A 23,074-nucleotide genomic window follows, 5' to 3' on the forward strand; every position below is an offset into this window, starting at 1 on the left:
ATATCATTCCATCTATCTACTAGTATAATAAATTTAGCACCAAATGGATCTTGTCTTCATCGTCGGCTGAAACAAAGACTAGATCACCACCGCACCACATATCTACCTATACATACATACATACATCTATATTATATTATTAGTGTATATTAGTTAAAATATAACTAATACGAGTAATTAAATAATAATAAAAATAAAAATTTGCTGTCAATCGTGGTGGTGGTCTTACATATTCAACTCAACAATCTTTCAAATCACACACACAAACATTTGGACTCTTTGAAATTGCCGTCGGTCGCATATCCGATATTCTTTCTCTTGAAATCTCTCCAATATCTATATCTATTCTATTGTGTGTGTGTGAGAGAGAGAGAGAAAATGGAAAACGAGAAGAAATCGTCGTCGCCGGTATCGGATGTAGGAGCATGGGCGATGAATGTAATCAGCTCCGTCGGTATTATTATGGCTAATAAACAACTCATGTCCGCCAACGGCTATTCCTTTACTTTCGGTACTCTTTTACTTCCCTCCCTCAGATCTCTCTCCCTCTCTCATTTTTCTCACTTTTCAATTCCAATCATATACATATAGATACATATATCTATATCTATACATTTATAACTATTTGTATAGTAGATCTGTATGCCTGCCAACTGTTTGATTTTTCTCTTTCCCTCTCTCATTTTTTCTCAATTTTAGTTCCAATTATATATATATATATATAGAATTATAGATACATATATCTATATCTATACACTGATATTATTTGTATAGTAGATCTGTATGCCTGCCAACTGTTTGAGTATTTGTCTTTTCCTAATTCAGCTCATTACTGTATTAGTGAGATCATTACTATGTGTAATTAGGGTTAGGGCTTTTGGAGTGATATTCAAGTTAAGTGTATATAATCTATGTGTCGGATCTGCAAGGATTTGAATTTAGGTGGATTCTGAATGTAGATCGATAACGCTTTTTTAGGAAATTGAGTATTTACATCCTCAGATCTTTAACTTGGCAATTCAATTATGAAGTTCAGCTCAGCTGTTTGTCTAAGCTTTTACTCTGTATGTGTGTATTTGTAGAGATTGTGAATTTGCGATCTTGTTTTGGGATTTAGGGCTTTAGAGGACAATGAGATGGTGTTTGCAATCTTGCATTGCTGTTATTATGCACGGATTGTATATAGTTTTGATTCGTTATATATAAACTTTAATGAAAATTGAGTTTTAAGTTTTAATTATCTTATTATGTAGTATGGCCATCCGGATCTTAACTATAGCGGTATTCAAAGATTTGTAATGAATACAAGTAAATCTTGCATCTAGTTTGCAAGATTTGTATAAAGCTACTTTATTGTATAGATCAATGCAACATTGTGGGAAGCTAGGTATCAACAAATGCCTTTTTAAAAGATCCCTCATCCCTTTAAAACAATATTTGAACTAACCAAGAAGAATGAACAAATAATCAAACATCGTAGAAAGAACAACAAAAAAATCTTCTTTAACGATTCACGTGTTATGTATTAAGTTTCTACCAGAAAAGAAGAACTTTTCAATTCAACGAAAACCTTTTGCCATTCATGAGATAGACAAGTTTCAGATGTCACAAAATTCATCAATAAAAGATGCATGTATAAAGCTGACTTTATTGTATAGATCGATGAAACATTTTAGGAAACGAAGTCTCAATCACCACATTGTCTTATAGTTTCTTAGATCTGAACACTGGTAATTCATATTCATAAATCTGTTACTAAATAAAGAGATTGTGGTATACTTCTTTTTCTGAAGTGTGTGCTTACTATATGAGATCTAGATCTTGTTAAGCCAAGTTATGGTGTATTTACTGATTGAGTTTAGTGCCATGTTGGTTTCTGCAGCTACGACATTAACGGGATTTCACTTTGCTGTAACTGCACTGGTCGGGTTTGTGTCAAATTCTAGTGGATACACTACATCAAAGCATGTGCCTTTGTGGGAACTTCTCTGGTTTTCAATTGTTGCAAATATGTCGATTACAGGGATGAACCTCAGTCTTATGTTGAATTCAGTTGGATTTTACCAAGTATGGAGCTCTTCATTTACTTTGTATATATGTTATACTATACTATGGTAGTCTATGAATTTATGTCCTGGTGCTGATTATATGACTATTGATACTTGCAGTTGTAATAGTCGGGTCAAATAGATACATTTCAATAATGAGCTTCATACTAGCTGCCACATACCATTAGTATAATTAAATTGGCATTCGAAGGATATAATAAAATAACATAATTAACCACTTTCTAAACCTAACTTAGGAGAACTTTTCTCCCGTCTCACAAGACCTTTTATTTTTCACAAGAATGTTCTTTTAGGTCATTTTTTGTATGTGTTTCTTAAATCATCGTAATTTGTATAACACTCAAACAACTGATTATCTGATTATACAAATTCAAACAACAAAAGAACAAGCAGATTATCTGATTCTGATTGTTGAACATCACATCATCCATGCGTACACCTAAACATCCCCTATCAGTTGATAAATGCTTGTATAATTCCATGATGTAAGCTGCATCCTTGACTAATACTATGTTTTCCTTTCATGTAGATTTCTAAACTGAGCATGATTCCAGTGGTTTGTGTGATGGAGTGGATTCTTCATAGTAAGCGTTATTCAAAGGAAGTCAAAGTGGCTGTTGTGGTTGTGGTTATAGGCGTTGGTGTTTGCACCGTGACTGATGTCAAGGTTAATGCCAAAGGTTTTATATGTGCGTGTGTAGCAGTGTTGGCAACATCATTGCAACAAATTGTGAGTACATGCATCTTTTATCCCCTTTGATCAAGTGTTATTTCTTCTTACTATTGATTCGTATAATATACTTATCTGTGCATAATCAATTGTCCACAATGAAGAAGAACACAGTTTTTGAATTATACATGTATTGATGTATATATAGCTTTAGTTTATTGAATGCAAGTTTTACCCTTTTAGTAATTTAAACATAACTATGAATCTGTGATAAGTATAATGTCGGGTTAGAATGTGAAACTTGGTGAGTTATACCTGTTCACTCTTAGAAATGGACCATTAATTTGGGACATACTAAAACTGAAAGGTGGACAATGGTCTTAGGACAGAGGGAGTGCTTATGATCTATTTTCTTAAATTTAGAATTAACTAGAAAACATAATGACCCTTTAATTTGTTTATTTGCTAAAAAGCATCTCTTACAATAATCTTAATATTGTATAAGACTCTAAAATACATGTGATAGTACATTGGTATAAGAAACAGAATATCTTATCAACCAGACCTTCTGTACGATCTCTGTAGTATTTTCTGCTGTCCACTTGGTATAAAATGTTGTCTCTAGAGTCTAGAGGACCAGACTAGGTGGCCAAGATGGGCAAGCTGGGTGGGTTGGGTAATGGGTTAAAGGGTAACTTTTGGTATGGAATTGATCACCTGGGTAAGGTTGAGTTGAATCGGAAATAAATGTCTGTCCAATTTCTTACAAAAGATTATGAATAACTGTTCTCTAGATACGAGTATATGATTAGAAAGCAATACTACTTTAAGCATAAAATGATCAACTGGCACCACTATTTGTCTCCTTTTTCTGCATTTTTAGATTGATCTTGAAAATAATTATTTGATTACATCGGTGCAGTCTATAGGCTCTTTGCAGAAGAAGTATTCTGTCGGAGCTTTTGAATTGTTGAGTAAAACAGCTCCTATTCAGGCCGTCTCGCTTCTTGTATTTGGTCCTTTCATCGACTATTATCTAAGCGGAAGACTCATTACAAACTACATGAAGACCATATCTTCTGGGGCAATTGTAAGCAAAAATATCCTTTTCTCCTTTTTCTATCATTACAATTAATTTGCTGAACCGTGCGTCTAAATCAATATAAATAATTGCAGGTTTTCATACTCATTTCATGCTCATTAGCGGTTTTCTGCAACATTAGCCAATATCTATGCATTGGAAGATTTTCTGCTGTTTCATTCCAGGTTTTAGGTCACATGAAAACAGTAGCTGTGTTGACCTTGGGATGGCTATTATTTGACTCAGAGTTGACCTTCAAGAATATTCTCGGAATGCTTGTTGCCGTTGCTGGCATGGTAATCTATAGTTGGGCAGTAGAGGTTGAAAAGGCCAGTAACAAGACCTTACCCCATACTAAGCACAGTTTGACAGAAGAAGAATTAAATTTATTGAAGGATGGATTGGAGAAAGGTACAATTAGGAATCAGGAGCTTGGTGAATCTAAATAGAAAGATTCGAAACTCTCATTAGAAATCATATTTTTACTGTTCTTTCAATGTGTTATTATGTTTGTTTTTTTTTTTTACCCCTATGCCCTTCATTAATGTGCATTCAAAGATCAAATGTCAAAGGTGAGGAATTGGTTCTCCATAGATTTTTATGTAGCTCATGCTAATGGCTTATGCAGTTATAGAAATTCTTATGTCAAGTCAATAGATTTTATTATTTATATGAAGCAGTTGTTTGGTTTTCTCCATCTCTTTCTACCTTTCAACATTATTATTTGTAGATTTGTGTAAGTTATATTTTAAATAACTTCTACCTTTTTTCTATTATAGAGTAATTATTTGTAATTTACTTTTTTGAAATGATAGTATTCATAATTTGCCCTCATTTCAGTCTTTCGGTTAATGGATCATCTATTCATCTCCAGTATTGCTAGATGCCTAGATCTAACAAGTTTCACCATTGACTCTGCATAGAGCAAACTAGAAACATTCCAAGTGGGTAGCATCAAGAATACCATAGTATATCCACTAATTTCTCAGGACTAGGACTAAGTTCGAACTTGTTTTAATAGCTCGGTGTATCTTTATAATGCATGCTCTAGCTCAGGAGAAGAATGGTTCAAGCTAAATATAAGATTTTGGATAACTCAAATATGTCCACAAGATATATACTTAATAAGACAGGGTCAATTCAGTACCTTGAACTAGTCTTATCATAACTATGATCTAGACATATTTGACTTAAACTTAAGTGAATAATCCAGAAATGAATAATGCTCAAGTGCTTAACACAAAAATATGCATCAAACCATGGCTATTAGTGCATACATATCTAGTTAGATTTGATTTCCCTGGATGGAAACCAGACTAAGTTTGAGTAGAAATTTTACTTGCATCAAGTCATCAAGAGGAACATGTATTTTTTTAGTGGCCCAGACTTACAACGGGTAAAATTTTGATATTGAGGGAATATTTTTTTGTTCTTAGTCAATGCACGCTTTTTTCATCGCATGATCCATTGTTCTAACACTTTAAAAAGGAGTTTAGCACTTTGTGGTGCTGTGAATTTCTTTTTGAAGTTGCCCCATTTCGGCATCAATTACAGAAACCTGTCTGCAACATCCATAGCTATACGTGCTATTACGAAATTTCTTGGGTTTGAATTTGATGAAGAATTCTGACTACTATAACCACACATCCTGTATGAGCAGACTTTGCAGATGCGTTTCACATAATCGATCGTGGTGAAGTCAGCAATGGATTTGACGGATCATCCAAATTGGATGGCAGGCCTAATTCTTACTAGGTCTCCGACCACTTTTACGTAGTTGAAGACGATCATGTCTTTTCATGAAAACTTAGCTGGCTCTGGCTACCTTGAGGAGAACACATAATATACCGGAATAACATTGTAACAAATTTTGTACAAACTGCTTACGTAGAAAAGATTCCTCTATGTCAATGGAGTCATGACATCCATGTACTGAGTCGTCAAATGAGCCACGTCAAGAAACCCCAAGTTATACGCATTGTCCCACAGGGTGCCCTAAGAGGGCCCGAATGAAAGACCCAAGTCTACATGAACCATCAAAGAAAGACATATCGATGGGGTTTTGCTTGTTGCCAGAATGAAAATGCGTCTATTTCTTTCGGACCAAATCAAAATAAAGATGTTGGCTTAACTAAAGCCATGCATCAGCTCCCAAATCATCAGATCCAAGATTATACTAGACACGGCTGGCTTTAAACTTCAAGGGCCCCAAACTCTCAATGAGGGGATTTCCTCCTCAACACTATCGTAGACAACGGATAGAAAACAACATCAAGTTCAATTGTTTATACAACAATGTATAAAAATCACAGACTAATAGATCAATGATATTGAAGTCAAAATCCCAATACAAAACATGGGTGGATTAGAAATAAAAGATAAAGAATAGGTCAAAAACCCCTATCACGACCATTGTAATATGAACCTTGGAGCAGAACTCAACCCTATTAACATCAAACTTCTTCTTGTGGTCTGATTGCCTTTTAATCAATATGATCTTTTTCTCTTGAAAACTTTAATATATCAAATAAATACAGCATTTTCTATGGTGCACCCATCTGAGTAGATGCTGCCAGTTCCGCAAGCTGCTTCTTATCAAGAGTGGAAACAAGTTCCATGGCAATAAACGATTTTGGAATACTTTCAAACTCATCCTCTTTATGAGTTTTCTGAATCTTTTTAGCTTCAACTTCTGCAGTCTGAGCTTCCTTAAGCAATATATCAGCTTCTTCCATATCACCCAACTCTATAGCAGCTGATCTTTCGGCCATGGCAGCACCAGCAAGGAGAATTAGTCGTTGGTATCTAACACTTTCTAATTCTTTCTCCATTAATGAAATATTTTGTTCTTTTTCTTGTAATTTCTCCACATTTTGGTTAATATCGTCTTCCATTTTCTTTAGCTCAGACATGGCTTCGTCTACTCTAATTTGCAGAGTTTCTTTTTCAACATACAATGCCTTTGCCTCATTGGCTATCCGTGCTGCTTCCTTGAAGTTTCTTGCAGTAGCAGCAACTCTCTTTTCAGATTCTATCTCTGGAACTCTTTTTTCTATATAAAGAAGCCTCTGCTTTGAAGATTCAATTGTTTGCTGGGATCCTGATTTCATTGAAGATAGATCCTGAAACAATTACAAATTAGTTTATAAGAATAGCATTGGTACAAGATTATGATTTTGTCTCTAATAAGTTTATATGTAGCAACTTTGTGGTCAGTTTGGATTTATCTCAAACAGTTCAGACAGGTCGAGCAGGTCAAATAGGTTCAAAGTTGTTCCATGACTATTTTTTATGGATACAACCTCCTGTTGGTTTTTTTCATAGATTTATATTGTTACTACTATAATAAGTTGGTTTCTAATAATATTGTTTCATCAACCAGTTATAATGGACACAGTATTTGCAGCTCAACTCAACCAGACACAGACCATTTAAGCCCATACTAAAAAATGGACCTGTTTCAAACAAAGTCCATTCAGGCCCTAACCCAACCTGCCCTTCGCGCCCATCTAGCACCAAAATCAGGTAAGCGCTACAAAGACGTACAAGATATGTCCTGAATCACATGCATTTTCAAACCTGTATTACAATGGTCCAACCGTTGCATCATTCCCCACCCCGGTAAGTTGCACAAATTTTAAATCTTGATTGGAATACGTTGATATTTGAATTAATCATATTTTAGGTTTGAGGACTAACCTGAAGAGAAGTTCTCACAGCAGAAATGTCTTGTTTGAGCATTTGGATATCATCAAACAGCTTCTGCTCAGTCTTAGCTAGCCTTGCTTTATCTTCCTGTGATTTTGAAATGAATTCTATCAAAGTCTTACGCAGGTGTATGACTTCTTGGTACATGTGAGCTTCATCCGTTGAAAGTTTCCCAAGTTCCTTGATTTTTGAACCTCTGGTTTCTTCCTGAAGAAGAAAATCGTCAATATCCTTCTTTTTTCTGGCCAAATCATCATTTTCTAAATCCAACTGAGAGAGGCCCATTTGAAGATTTTCAGATTTTGAATGAATCTTTGTTTGTGCCTCATGGAAACTAGAGACTGCCTCAGCCACTCTTTTCTCTACATTTTCAATGTTTAAATCGTTCTCAGATATTTCTGCTTCTTTTTGTTTGACTAAATCAAGCAATTCTTGCAATTCCTCTGCTAAGATCTTTTTTTTGTTGTGTAGGAGTTGACTTTCTTCTTTGTCATCCTTGACTACATGTTCGATGGAATCATCCAGCACTTGGCGGGCCCCTGATAAAACATGTGATTCAATTTCCACTTCCATTTTCTTCACCTCTAAAGCTTCAGATAAGGAATACCACTTCTCCATTTCTTCTGATGTCTTAGTTTGGGCAATTGAAATGACAAAATCTGCATCATGATCAGCATCCTGAAAACAATCGTTAGTCCATCGAGATTAAGCGGCTTCACAACATATAGACACTGGAATATATATATATATATACAATTCTCGATCTTCTAACATTTTGAAAGCTAATTAAAATATATAATAACAGTCATCCTAATAATATACAGTAAATATTACTATTTTCTTAATATCTCATTTTATTCCATCTTGCATTAATAATATGAAATTATGAACCTAACTATTCTCCCCTCCATTACAGGATATATTTACTATCATAAAAAATTTAAAAAAGTTTGTGACAATCTTGTAGTCATGCAAGCTTGAAGTTGATTAGTCAAGTCTGCAAGTTGTTCCTTCTGTAGAGAGACCAAATGCCTAATTATACTTGACAGATGCTTTGAGAAGATGTTGTGGAATAACAAAATCAATATGCTTAATCTCATGTGAAAACAAAACCAGCAAAGCAGCAATAACAAAATCAATATGCCTAATCTATGTGTGTTCATTATTCGGGTTAACCGAATAACTTACCCAATCCATTTGTTATACGGGTTATTCAAATTGTTGGCTGAAACTGAACAAGAAATGGTTTAATGGTTCAGTTTTGATTTATGCAATTTCTAATCAGGCCCCGCCCAAAAACCCGAAAAACATTTGTCATTAACAGATAACCGAATCAATTAGGATTTAATATAACTTTGATAATCAAAACAACTTAATCCGAGTATATCCAAATGCACATATAATTATCAAATATTTTAATATTAATATCTAAAAGAATATAAACTCGAGTTCACAGTATCATTATACAACAAAAAGTATATCAGACTTTGAAAATGATTTTATTTGGGTAAATCTAAAACCAATTAACCTAAAACCTTATCTGGATGGTTTGACTTGGGTGATTCTATGTTATCAATTTCGGCGAAATTTCGGTGGTATACCGGTTTTCGGTGGTGGGACATAATTTCGGTATTGAATATCGGTTTAGATATCGTTTCCGAAATTTTCGGTGGTTTTGACCGAAATACCATCGAAATTTCCGAAATTTCGGTGAATTCTGTTTCAGCACTTCCAGGTTTTATCTTTTACTCTTATTTATGTGTATATATATATATATATATATATATAATATTAGAATTACCGAAATACCACCGAAAAAAACGATATTTCGTATACCAGTCCGTGACCGAAACACCGAAATTTATGTCCTTGACTACTCAGGGGTGATTCTAAATTCAGTTTGGGTATTGGGTGGTTTATTAGTAGGTCAAAAACTCAAAACCCAACTGACACAAACCAAAATAACCTTCTGAATCTGGAAACCAATCATTCTTTTGTTTTCTATTTCATCTTTAAGTTTATATTTGAACCTCTTCCTCTCCATTTGTTTGATTTGAGCTGTAATCATATTCTTGTAGTCGTCAATTTAGGTTATGGACGTGATTATGTGAATGGGATAGATATATAGGCGTCAACATCAACCAATCTGTAGAAAAATGGGGGTTTTGAGTTGAATGTTACCTTTGACAGGTCACAAAGGTAACATTTTAGACCTTAGCTAAAATGGAAACAAGTGAAATGGGTCAACCAACTGAATGAGACAAAAGCCACCCAAAGTGTTTCTGAAATTCAAATGCTTAAAACCTCCTAAACTAATTCAATAAATTATTATTTTAGAGACATGGTTATAATAATCTTGTTTAATATAGTAATTATATCTAATCTAAATAACAAAACGGTTGCATGACCCGACCTTAATAAGTTTAGACCTATTATCCAATCCATCTGACTATAGTTGGCTTCTCAATCTTGTTTTTAAGTTTCAACCACAGCTTCCTTCTCTACCTCATGATTGGTCACAACTAAGGGATCCTCGACTTGTAAGATCAACGTTGAGATTCCTCAGGCTAGGTTACCATATAATCAGTGAACGCCTCTTTGATATTGGCAAAAATACACTATCTTTTCCCTGAAACTTTATATTCTTAAGATAAAACTTGTACATCCCCTAGATAGCGGACACAATTCAGGGTTTGGCATGATTATGGCAGTAGATCAGTTTTCAATGTAGGAATTGGTGATGACAAAATATGAATGTCTCATTCTACAATAGCTATGGATGAATGGTTGCTTATTAAGCTAGAATTGGGGTAAAGAGAAAAGGTTAAGTAAACAGTAAACAAGCCAGTTTTCCAATTTTCACCAAAAATACTAGAATCTCTTAATCATCAACTGTGAGAACTACAGGCCCAGGATACGGCAACTATGCTATTTCATTGACTAAGAGAGGCATTATGATATTGCTTTAGTTACATATGGCAATCTTGTTATATCCTTAACTATGAGTATGTATCGCAGTATATGTATGGTTAGGGGTATTAGTAGATGATGCTTGATTTCATTTATCATTTAGGTTAAGTTAAACAATCATTGATGAGACCCAACCTTTTGAATGTAGGTCATTTTAGAGAGTCGGCTGCCTTCTCAAAAGCAAAGCAACTATGTATACCTTTCCTATTATCAATATTGCTGACTAAAATATCATTCACGTTCTATCATTTCTTCATATATAAAACCAACAAGGTAGATCATACATATAATACTTGTTTAAAGACAATTTTAAAATAGGTATTGAAAATAATCCTTACGATTATCAACACATATGAACAATTAACCCAATAAGATTCACACAAAATAATAGTGTTCTCTATGACTATAATCCTTATCACATTTGTAAATTTTCCAAGCTAAATCCAGAACATAATTTCATAGCAGTTTTAGTTGGACTCGGGGGATTTCCTAAAGGAAATCCATGTTAATTTCATATAGAGTAATTTTCTCTATCTGTCAGAACTCTCTGTTGATAACTTTCAGAAGGATAATAGGAGAGCCATATTTAGGAACTAATTAGTCCATGATCATTTATGGACTAAAGCTTTTTGTATATAATGAATATCTATACTCCAATAGAGTGTTTAAGAGATAGAATCATACTAGAGTTAGTTAGTATCCCATGTTGCATAACACTTCATAGTTAAAACTACATTCTAATTTCTTACTGTGAGTCCGTGATGACATATTGACGTGATCACTTTAATTTAGCTCTTAAACTTCATATGTATATGTAATCAATATCTATGAAACTATTGAGTATTAACAATCAAGAGCAGCAAGGAAACATACAAAATTGTGAAAAGTTGCTACCTAATTGATATACAATTATATAATTTAACAACAAAAATAGCAAACTCACCACTGCAAAGCCTTTTAGCAGAGCCGCACACTCTTCTTCAGCTACAATCTGCAACTCCAAAGCCTCTTGCATCTTAGAATCAACATCATCACATTCGGCTTCAGCATCTCGCAACACAATCAAAAGATCCTCTTTATTCTTCTCAGCCGATGCAAGACCATCACTAACCCTTTCAGCAGTCTCGAAATCCTCAGACTCAACCGCTTCCTCTAATTCCTTCTCCATTTCCTTATACTTCGTAGACACACGATTCAATTCCTCTGCAGCTTTCCTTCTCTTCCTAATAACCTCCTTCCGTTTAACCGACACAGAAACCACCGCTTCCCTAACACGATTCAGCTTCTCGGCAATCTGTTGCTTAATCCTATCATATCTCATTTCTATCGAATCCTCTTTAATTTCAACTGGTGTAACCTCTTCTTCTTTTCCATTCGGCACATCTTTCACCATTGAAACCTGTTCTTCGACTTCTGCAGTCATGGCTTCCGTTACGTTCGATTCTGTACTAATTTCGGATTCAGAAACTGCTTGTTTTTCCTGTTGTGCTTCCATTAGTCCAGCTTTTTCTTCCACTGGTGCAGATTTTTCTTCAGAAACAACAACAGGCGACGACACCGTCGGCTGCGAATCATCGACATCAACAGCAGAATCGTGCGACTGGACCGCTGATCTGCCGTAACCGATCCGTAGTCCGGCTTTCTTCTTTTTCCTGGTAGACGAAATTTGCGAAGTAAGCGATCGAGTGCCAGCAACTGACGTCTGTGACGGTGACGGCGATGCTAATGATACCGATGCTGACGTGGCAGCATCAAAAGTAGTACTGCGAGACGATGTAGATGAAGAAGAAGGCGAAATCGGAGGATGATTATCGGAAGAAACGTCGTCGTTTTGAGTTAGAGGTAGAGGTGGAACTAATAGAGTTAGATCGGAAAATAGGTTTTCATCAAGTGGCTCAAATTGAGCTCCGGCCGTTGTTGTGGTGGCTGGAGTTGGTGATTCAGGCGGTGGTTGATGCTGATTATAATTATCATTAATATTATTATTAGGTAATAACTCAATAACATTATCATTATTATTATTATTGTTAGTAACAAGAGTAGTATTATTATTTAGTGAGGATGAGGATTGTAGAGGTAATTGAGATGAGGAAGAAGAAGAAGAAGGAGGATTGAAGAGGACCATACCCTCAAATAAGGAATCCATGTCATCATCCTCCATAATTGCCAGTCAACTGTGTATGATTCACTGATTCCGATTCAGCTGATTTTCTAACAAACAATGTTATCAGGTGTGATCAAATATTCAAATTGATTGATTAAATGATCAGATGACTACTGCAACTACTAAGCCAGACTGTATCTATGTATGTATAACTAGACGGGCCCCGTGCATTACGGACGGTAAAACTGTGACGACGGTGACTATGGTGAATTTTTTTTTTAAAGGGGTGTTGTTTTAACCGGGTTCAGTCTTTCACCCTCGATATCTATTAGGACGACAGTGACTATGGTGACTACTTTGTTTTTTTTTTTTATTATTTAGAATAGTTGATTTTATTCAAAAGGAAGAAACCACCACTACAAACACCAAAAATATATATACACCCATGGTGACTACAATAGAAACTCTATAAGTTAATATTCGGTAAATTAATAACCTCGATAAAACTAATAATTTATTCGGTCCTAACTTAAGATCAGTGCAAAATTAGACCCCAATCAATAAAATAATAAGATAATAACTTTTTTGAAATCTCAGTGTAAATATATAAGTCCTAGTGAAACTATAAATTAATAATTTATTATATATTCCAAATTTCTAACATTGTCTAGTAAAAAACATTCAGAAATAACTTTCTCCATGTTCGGGTACTCGACTGCTTTCTGACGCTTGGAACATCCATCTTTGTCAAAGTCAGCTAATAGGAACTCCGATGATCTATCGAGGTGTTTGATATTGTTCCTTGAATAACTTTCAAATATAAAGTTTTGTCAACCTAATGCACCAAATCTTGTTGAGTGCATCCTTCGTGATCTCTCTTATACTTTATAACCGTTTTCGTGTGATTGGTCATGGTTGAATTTTTTAACATCTTTTAGTTTGGATGTCATAGTTAATGTGATTTTAAAACTTATCAATGAACATTTTATACTGATCAATTAGAATCATGTACGTTGAACTATATTTTTTTCAAAACAAAAAACTTGACAAGTTTATTTAATGTGTTAATATAAAATGTACATGCAAATTTTGAAGGTCATACATGAACCTCTTTAAATTAATATTTATTAATTTATCGGTATAATAATATATCGACAAATTAATAAAAACTATAGTTTCAACATTATTAATTTATAGAGGTTTTACTGTACTTTGTTGCTGAGTGATATATATTGTTAGATTGATACTGTAGATTAATTTAAGGGTTTTGTTAAAAGCAACTCTTATGACTATAGTTAAAGTGCATTAAATAGTTATACAGTTATCATAAAATTCAGGGGTGGTCTTTTGATAAGGGCATTAAATAATTTAGCATTTTCCTTAATTTAAATGTAATTAATATAAAATTGATAATATTTTACAGGAAAATTATTATTTATAAAATATAAGTTATTAAGATGATACGAGTATTTTACAACATCTGTAATATCCAAATATGTATTAAATCAAACACTTTATCTTCACAAAATGCATCGGCTATCACCTAGAAGTCACCAAATAATCTTGAATCCATCATGTATGACCTGCTATACCTGATTATTTTTAAGTAATTAACGATAGTTTAAAAAAATAACTTATACGAAATATATATTTATAACCTTGCTTTAAGATACTCACATTGTTTATTGTAATTGTCTTGTTTTAGAAATTCACAATATGTTACCTACTACTAAAAAATATTTGTTGTTAATTTAATTTAATTTTATCATTATAAAATAGTACAATTGTAAAAAGTGAAAAACGACCATAATGCTTGAAAGTTGAAAGAGGGGGGGGGGGGGGGGGGGTGGGGGGGGGGGGGTGTGAGGGGCATCACGCATATGATTGGTTGCAAACAGAATAGAAGTTTTATGTTACGTGTGTTGACAAAACTTCTACCAATTTTGACGGTTTTAGAATAAACTAATAATACCTACAAATTACGAAACTCCATGATGACAATTGTTCTTAACGAGCATCGATTTTGTTGTTCTAAGTAAATATCTTGAGAAGGTATGAAAATAGCTAGAATAAAGAGAAAAATCTATAAAATGGTAATCTTTTTACATAAAATTCCTAATAAGTGAAACCTATTTAGTTTTCGTCTAATAAAAAGATTTGGTTTTTAAAAGAGTTTTCAATAACGGTAATATCGTTAGTTTTCATCGTTAGTTAACGGTTAAGTGTCATGTAGGCATACCACATCATTAAAATAACCTGACGTGGACGTATGGCCTGACATGAATATGTATACTATATTTATATAATGTTAAAAAAAACTATATTTATATATATCTATTTATATTTATATAAAAATAATGTGAGAAGTTATTAGTTAAAAAGAAAGGGAAAAATCATGACATTATCTACTTTATGTTTAAATTCTACTTACACACTCATTTACCCACGCACAAAACACACTCAAACTCTCATTTTATGTTGCTTTTGTCCCCGTAATTAATAAGTAGTTGAATTGAGCTAATTATAAATTAAGGAAGATAGATATGGGAGCAGAATCCCATCACACCAACTAAGCAATGGATTATATATCGGGTCGACCCAAACAGCTACTCAAAGAATGCCAAACAACCATCATTTCAACTTTCATGTGCCATACCTTATACCGACGGTGATGTTAACTGTTCCGGTGAGCTCTACAAAATGATCGACATACCAATCGACCCACCTGCTTCATCATCTTGTTTAGCTTTTCAACAACAAATCATCAACCAACCTGCTTTAGATCCGTTTTAAGACCCATTCGTAAACAACCATCATCATCATCATCATCATCATCATCATCATCATCATCATCCGAGTTTAGACCCATTCAGCCGTCTGGTCTGCTATTTACATCGGGTCCAGTCGGATCATCATCAACAACATATTACAGTTGTTGGGAAAAGGGAGATATTTATGTGTTTGAATTTGAGAATTGAAAAATTAGAAATTTTTATTTTGTTGAATTGATAAGAAATTAATTGGATTTGATAATTGAAAAATTAGGGTTCATGTGTGTTTTGGGGAAAAGGGGAAAAAGGGAAAATTATGACAGGGAGAAAAGATAAACATATATGTTTTTCATTTTCAGTTAAACTCAAAATCCACATAAGCAATTTTAATGACGTGGCATGGTGACATGGCTTTTTTACAGAGGACTAATGTTAAAAACTAACGACATTACCTTTATTGAAAACTTTATAAAATCTAAATCCTTTTAATAAACGAAAACTAAATAGATTCCCCTTATTAAAAATTTTATGTAAAAATGTTACATTTTTATGGATTTTTCCCAAAAATCAACCATAGACCACAAACCAATTACATCGTCAAATATGAATCAAAATAACTCGTGATTTTAACTTCTATTTTTCTTTTTAAGTTACCTATTCTCCTATCTCTTAAATTTAAAGGGGTAATTACATTTTGTATCGTAATCGACATTTTGAAGCCAGGAAGATATTCATTTTGCACCCGGTCATCATACTATTTATATGTCTGCTATGAAATCAATTAGTGTGTAAAAAAGTTGGAAAAGATGATGTGAAAGCAGCCTTGTATAATTGTTTTCGATAATTTTCCCTATTTATCGTGATTTTCTTATAGGTCGTTCGAGCTTCTAATATAATTTCATTTTTTATAAACTTTGGAGTTTGGAGTTTGAAATCGTAAAAGTATCTCTCAATTTAAAAATTCAAAAGGAAAAAAAAAAAAAGGTTGAGAAGGGGACTGACGGGTAAAGATGCACGTAGACAAATAAATCTAAAACTCACCCTTCCATTTTCAGCCAACAATTTGATTTCAATTCAACACTCCACCAAACCAATCCAACCAACTCAACCTCTACACACACAATGACAATTATACATACAACCTATACATATAACATACACATCCTTTTGTATCCAATCAATTAAAAAAAAAAAAAACCCAAATCTCCACAATAAATTAATAATAAAAATAATGAGTACGCTGACGACACTGTATCCAGTTTCAACCACACCAGTTTTCCGGCGTAACAGAATTTCCCCCAAATATCGGAGGAACTGTTTCAGACCAAAACGGTTACGCTGTGCCTTAATCGAAGAAGCTAGGCCACGCGCTTTACCACCTCCTGTTAGAGTTACTAATAATAACAATATTAATGGTTCAGTAGTAGTAGCGGATATTTCTATTTCTAGAAATAGAGCTGATGATATTCAAGCTGAATCCAGGGCCTTGGCGCGTGCTATCAACGCCTCTGTTTATAGTCCTGAACTTCTTAAATATAAATACAGTAATCGTCCTCTTAAGGTCAGCTTCATTATATACATGTGTGTGTGTGTATTATAGTTTGAATGATTTGTTTTAGTTTATTAGTAATTGTATGTTACAACAAGTCAACAACAGGACTCAATCCCTAAGCGGGGTATGGGGAGTTGAGTTGTATACAGTCTTACCCCTACCCAAAGGTAGAGAGACTGCTTCCATAAGGACCTCCGGCCAGAATAAGTAGTAGGAAAGTGTAAAGAGTTTAGTTCTCATACCTGTCGGCCGGAAAAAAAAATGGCATAGAAGATCTACCTATCTGCTTCCATAAGGACCTCCGGCCAGAATAAGTAGTAGGAAAGTGTAAAGAGTTTAGTTCTCATACCTGTCGGCCGGAAAAAAAAAATGGCATAGAAGATCTACCTATCTGTTGAGTATCCCCGGGCTACATTAAGAGTAGGGAAGAAATAGCGACATGCGCCTAACATACTAGCCTAACATACTATATCACAAGTTCGACAATACATAGACGATAGCAACCATATAACAAATAATCATCATAAAAATATAAACATAAAAGACATAGCCTCCTACAAGAAACCAAAACATGTATTAAGAAAAGACTCATGCATACATACATATTAATAGTAACTGACTATTAATAGTAATTGTATGTTATAATTTTGAAATTGTGAAACATATAGAATGTTGGTGTGGATATCTCATATTGTTGCTGCATATGTGTAACCTTGAACAAGCCGTTGCGATTTGATTAATTTTATTAATTTTAAGTCGGTGTTTTGGTTTAATAAGAAATTATTGCTACAACTGTATTATAGCTGTGAAAATAGAGGAGCTGTCTGTTGTTTATTTTATGAGTTTGTTATCCATAGGGATTATAGATAAGGCGCAGTACGACAGTAGTACATGGCGGTTAAAAAGTACTTGAGAGTAGGGGGAAAGGGGGTATTTTTATGCTAATTCTAAGGGCTAGGAACAGCAAAATCCTTAATTTATAGTTTTGATTTGTAAAAACCTTGATAATTGATAATGCTGATCAACTCACACGTGTCATGTGGAAGGTAATGTTCAGACTGACTCAATAGCCAGTTAAGGAGAGTGCTTGTCCAAATGGGAAATGTGAGCATGGGGCCATGTTCACAAAATCCGCCTGGGGATTGAATGTGGGTCTCGAGTAGAGATTCTAAATTCTCCAACCACTGACTAGGTTAGGTTAGGCGCTTGGGGTGCTTATGGCTCTGATTCACGTGGTGGGCTGGTGGTAGAATGGAACATAGCGTTAATTTTACTGGTATCTGTTAAATGATGATACAATTTTAAAATTGTAAACCTAGAGGATGTATTGATGTTTTGTGTTGTGAACCTAAAAGAGGTGTTGGTGCTTTTGTTTATTGCTCTGATTCTTAGGGTTTTTAATTTGAATGTAGGTGTTACAGAGGACTTTGCAAATACTTGTTGGACTGGGTTCGTTTGGAGTAAAGCTATGGTTAGACCAGTTGCAAGGCCAACTAGAGCAGAATAGAAGATCACGAGCTGTTGAGCTGAGGGAGACTTTCACAAGGCTAGGTCCTACTTTTGTGAAAATTGGTCAGGGGCTCTCAACCAGACCTGATCTTTGTCCACCTGAATTCCTCGAGGAGCTTACTGAACTCCAGGTACTTGTGTAAAATGATCAATTGTTTTATTTTCAATCTCATAGGGCATTTGTTGTTACATATGTTTTGGTGTTTTATAATGCTAGATAGTTAACGGTATCAGTATTAACTATTAAGACATTAGTTAGGGTTCTATGTTGAATGCAAAAGTCTGTATCTTCATACTGGTTGCTCATAATAGCAGAGGAAAAAACTTTGGTGCCATATGTAGGCTTTAAGACTCTTGCATGTTCTGTTTCCCCAATTGTAAATATGTGGGTTTTTCTTTAAATCCGTGTTCCGGAATTTTTCTGGGAGAGAAATGGAAGAAAAGGGAAGAACAAGAAACACAAAGAAAGTTGGTATTTTATGTGTGCAAAAGTTGAAAAGGAAAGAAGGAAAATTATTTTACTCCTTGTCCAGAAATGGAACAAAAATTCTTTAGAGGTTTCCTTCCCTTTTTCTCCCATCTTGAGAACACCTTTTCTTTTCCTTTTCCTTTCTTCATTTCTCTCTAGAACTTGTTTTGTGAAGAATTATGTGGATTTTCTATAATATTGTTTGCCTCTTCTTGACAATACTCATGGATGTTGATGGCTTTTCCTTTCTGTCTTCTGGTTTCTATTATTATCTTTTCTTATTAGATATATTTATATGTACTAATCTTTTAGTATTCACACATGTCACACATAATGTGTGCAGGATGCTTTGCCAACATTTCCAGATGCGGAGGCATTTGCATGCATTGAAAGAGAATTGGGGCTTCCACTTGATTCCATGTATTCATCAATATCATCATCTCCGATTGCTGCAGCTAGTCTTGGTCAAGTTTATAAAGCCCAGCTCAAGAATACCGGTCAGTTGGTTGCGGTGAAAGTGCAAAGACCTGGTATTGAGGAAGCAGTTGGGCTAGATTTTTACTTAATAAGAGGACTAGGATTTCTTATAAATAAATATGTAGATGTAATAAGTAGTGACGTGGTTGCTTTAATCGATGAATTCGCACGAAGAGTTTATCAAGAGCTGAACTATGTACAGGTTGGTTCTCCTTTCCTATTGCACCAAAATTGTTACTCTAGAATTTCACTGTTTTAAGAGTTTACATAGATGTTTCAATAGGGTATTTGTGTGTCTTGAAAATGATCATGTGATTCTGAATAATTAGAATGAAGTATTTAGTTGTAGTAAAATGAAGATGTGTTACCTTTTAAGTTGTAATAATGAGATAATCAACTATTTGAGTTTTTAGCAAATTCTAAAGGGTTAAATTATATTTTAAATGTAACCCAATTGCGTTTTTGTGAAAAAGGGAGATACGGGTTGTGTCGTGACTTGAGTAAAAGCTTTGTAAATTAGATTAAAAGAAGGGGTACCAGTGGTTAACAATTAAAGAGAGAATTTGGGAAAGTCTTATTTTCATTGATCTAACGAAATGAATAACAAAAGGGGTTTATATGCATCATACCACCAAGCTAATGCAGATTGCATTAGTAGCCCTCTTTGTACATATACATCTACACCCCCCAATTCAAGATGGAGGATGGGAATTTGACATCCCCAGCTCGGACAATAACTGCTGAAATTGACGAGACTGTAAAATCTTGGTTATAACATCAGCCGATTTGGTTGATTAATCATTTTCCAAATCAAAGAATCGGATAATGATAAATCAACCTAATTGGTGTGCCTAAAGATATGCCTAATAGTAGATGATGACATATGGAAAAATCAGGGGGCAAGATTAGGAAAGAGAATTAGTGGAATCCACATGTTAAATTTTTAAGGTTTTAGGTTGATTTTTAGGCATATGAGTTAGGTTGATTAATCATTTTCCTTAGAAGCATAATCTTAGCTGTTTATCCAAAGTTTAAGAACTAATTGTAGCGCAACTGTCAGATGATCAGTGTTAAGACACAAATCCAAAGACTAGTCGGGGGGAAAACATAAACGGGTAATCCTGGAGAGGTTCTTGTGAGTTTGAATGTTAATTTTGACAGGTGTGTGCAGGAGGGACAAAATGCTAGAAGATTTAAGAAGCTATATGCCGACAAAGCAGAGGTACTCGTTCCAGACATCTTTTGGGATTACACCAGTGGGAAGGTCTTAACAATGGAATGGGTTGAAGGGGTCAAACTAAACGAGCAAGCAATAATCGAAAGTCAAGGGTTAAAAGTCTTGGATCTGGTCAACACCGGTATACAATGCAGTCTTAGACAACTACTTGAGTATGGTTACTTCCATGCAGACCCTCACCCAGGCAATCTTTTAGCAACACCTGATGGAAAACTTGCTTTTCTTGATTTTGGAATGATGAGTGAGACACCCGAAGAAGCACGGCTTGCAATAATTGGTCATGTGGTTCACATGGTAAACCGGGATTATGAAGCCATGGCTCAAGATTATTATAATTTGGATTTTTTGTCACCTGATGTAGATGTGACCCCGATTGTGCCAGCACTCAGAAACTTTTTTGATGATGCTTTGAATTCAACTGTCAGCGAGCTCAATTTTAAGACAATTGTGGATGGACTTGGTTCCGTTCTTTATCAGTATCCATTTAATGTCCCAGCTTACTATGCACTGATATTAAGGTCACTTACCGTTCTAGAAGGTTTAGCTCTCTATGCCGATCCCAATTTTAAGGTTTTGGCGGCGTCATATCCTTATTTTGCCAAAAGGCTACTCACAGATCCGAATCCATACCTAAGAGATGCTCTTATTGAGTTACTATTCAAGGACGGAAAGTTCAGGTACTTTGTCCTCTGAAATGTAGCTCTTCATTGACTTCCATTTAGAGGTGTAAGATGGGAATTCCAGGTGAGTCGTGTAATGGGACCAAAGTGGTTGGGGTTGAAACATGTCATTTTTAGGATGGGTCAAAATGGCCTAGTTGGGATTGACCTACAAATCGTATTTTTATTGTACTAATTTAAATCTTCAAAATAAAAATGATTTAGGAGGTTTTATGTTATAGAAAGAGAAACGACCTAAATCTACCCATCTATATATCAATGGGTCAGAAATCCACCTATACATTTGCTATGTTGAGTAATTTTTAAATGCTTTCCAACAGGTGGAACAGGCTTGAAAACCTGCTTGTCCAGGGGAAAATGGATAAAGATTTCACAGCAAAAGAAGCTCTACAACCAGTTTTGAAACTATTATTGGGTCCGGAAGGTGAGGAACTGAGGACTTTAGTTATCAAAGAGGCTATTCGGGTAACTGAAGCAATCACAATTGGCACCATGATTGATACATACAATTCCATTCCGGGGCCTTTGAAGACATTTATCCCAAACGGAAATGGAATTGGCACACCCCTGACTGATGCTGAGATGGAAAGTATGATGGAGCTTAGGCAACAAGTTTTAAGGATATGGGCGCTTTTGCGGTCCTCAGATAGTAATTTTGATCCTACTATCCTACAGCCAATTCTACAGGTAAGAGCAGAACTCATGCTTAAATATCATGCATCTTAAGGATTAGAGTTGTTAGCATGGGGTGGTAATTGGGTAACATGATTTGGCCAAAACGGGTATATTTGTACAGGTCAAAAAATTTAAACTACTTACAATGATTATTTAATTTGTATAATGAACTAATTTTGCGAGTTGTATCTGTATAAAATACTCTTTAGGCCACTTTTAAGTTTCGACCCATTCCCGTTCCAAATTGACCCATTTGATAATAATGATGTTTATATGAGTTAGATACATCAATGTTGATGAAATGACTTTATATCAGGTTCTTCAAGAACCCGAGGCGCGTAATCTTGGTGGGCGTGTATTTGGTGGAATTACACAGCGTCTTGCTGCACGCATGCTGCAACAAGTTCTCCGCTCACCTGCACCAGCTCGTGCAACAAGTGTATAGCACATTCCATATAACTAAATCTGGGCGTGGATGGTCAATGTTATAGTTTCAATGTCCGGGACTCCGGGTAAATTCTTTCGATGTGTATAATAGAAATGACAGAAGAGATTTAATTGCTTGTAAAGTCGGGACATTTGTGAAAGCTAAAGTTTTCACACAAACAAGTTGTAATATGACATTTAGGGCATTATTCATTATTGCTATCCAGATAATAAATATTGAAATCTTACATCTATAGAAAAGTAACTGCTCAGTGCTGCCTTCTGCGGGTTTTGAGCCACAATACCTCGACGGTGTATGGGGGAGGTTAAGATGTAGGCAGACCTTACCTTTACCTAAGTAGAGAGGCTGCTTCCAGTTTCTACCTAAATCGTAAAAAGGTCCTCCAACCTTTGCATGGGATGAGGATCGAACCTATGACCTTTGTCTCCAGAGGCAAGAATGTTACCACTGAACCAACCATAATACGATATAATAATATCTTTAGCAGCAACCGATAATGATCGTACTTTTCATTTTCACTATATATATTGTTTTCTCATTCTTTCACCTATGCAACCAGATTACCGGTCAGATGCATAAAATGTAAAATTACAAAATAAAAGACACAAATTACAATAACTAATTCATAATTTGTTCCATATATGTTCAGTCAAA

The 23,074-nt window shown here is 34.8% G+C and overlaps 3 protein-coding genes across 3 annotated transcripts; 2 read left to right on the forward strand and 1 right to left on the reverse strand.

Moving 5' to 3' along the window:
* Nucleotides 1-204: 204 nt before the first annotated feature.
* On the forward strand, nucleotides 205-4,515 carry LOC122607622 (UDP-rhamnose/UDP-galactose transporter 2-like). The gene is made up of 5 exons (XM_043780640.1): nucleotides 205-511; nucleotides 1,883-2,067; nucleotides 2,599-2,799; nucleotides 3,662-3,829; nucleotides 3,916-4,515. The coding sequence occupies exons 1-5, from the start codon at nucleotides 379-381 to the stop codon at nucleotides 4,267-4,269; spliced, it is 1,041 nt and encodes a 346-aa protein (XP_043636575.1). The 5' UTR covers nucleotides 205-378; the 3' UTR covers nucleotides 4,270-4,515.
* Nucleotides 4,516-6,081: 1,566 nt separating this feature from the next.
* Nucleotides 6,082-12,768, reverse strand: LOC122585295 (protein CROWDED NUCLEI 1). Its single transcript, XM_043757421.1, has 3 exons — nucleotides 11,442-12,768; nucleotides 7,520-8,206; nucleotides 6,082-6,942 (listed from the first exon to the last, which is right to left on the reverse strand). The coding sequence occupies exons 1-3, from the start codon at nucleotides 12,657-12,659 to the stop codon at nucleotides 6,364-6,366; spliced, it is 2,484 nt and encodes an 827-aa protein (XP_043613356.1). The 5' UTR covers nucleotides 12,660-12,768; the 3' UTR covers nucleotides 6,082-6,363.
* A 3,659-nt stretch (nucleotides 12,769-16,427) lies between these two features.
* Nucleotides 16,428-22,646, forward strand: LOC122607529 (protein ACTIVITY OF BC1 COMPLEX KINASE 3, chloroplastic). The gene is made up of 6 exons (XM_043780521.1): nucleotides 16,428-16,934; nucleotides 18,338-18,565; nucleotides 19,247-19,582; nucleotides 20,552-21,294; nucleotides 21,618-21,984; nucleotides 22,289-22,646. Exons 1-6 carry the CDS (start codon nucleotides 16,605-16,607, stop codon nucleotides 22,415-22,417), a joined length of 2,133 nt encoding a protein of 710 aa, XP_043636456.1. The 5' UTR covers nucleotides 16,428-16,604; the 3' UTR covers nucleotides 22,418-22,646.
* Nucleotides 22,647-23,074: the final 428 nt, after the last annotated feature.

Source organism: Erigeron canadensis, chromosome 1 (assembly GCF_010389155.1).
Source record: "Erigeron canadensis isolate Cc75 chromosome 1, C_canadensis_v1, whole genome shotgun sequence".
NCBI classification, from domain to species: domain Eukaryota; kingdom Viridiplantae; phylum Streptophyta; class Magnoliopsida; order Asterales; family Asteraceae; genus Erigeron; species Erigeron canadensis.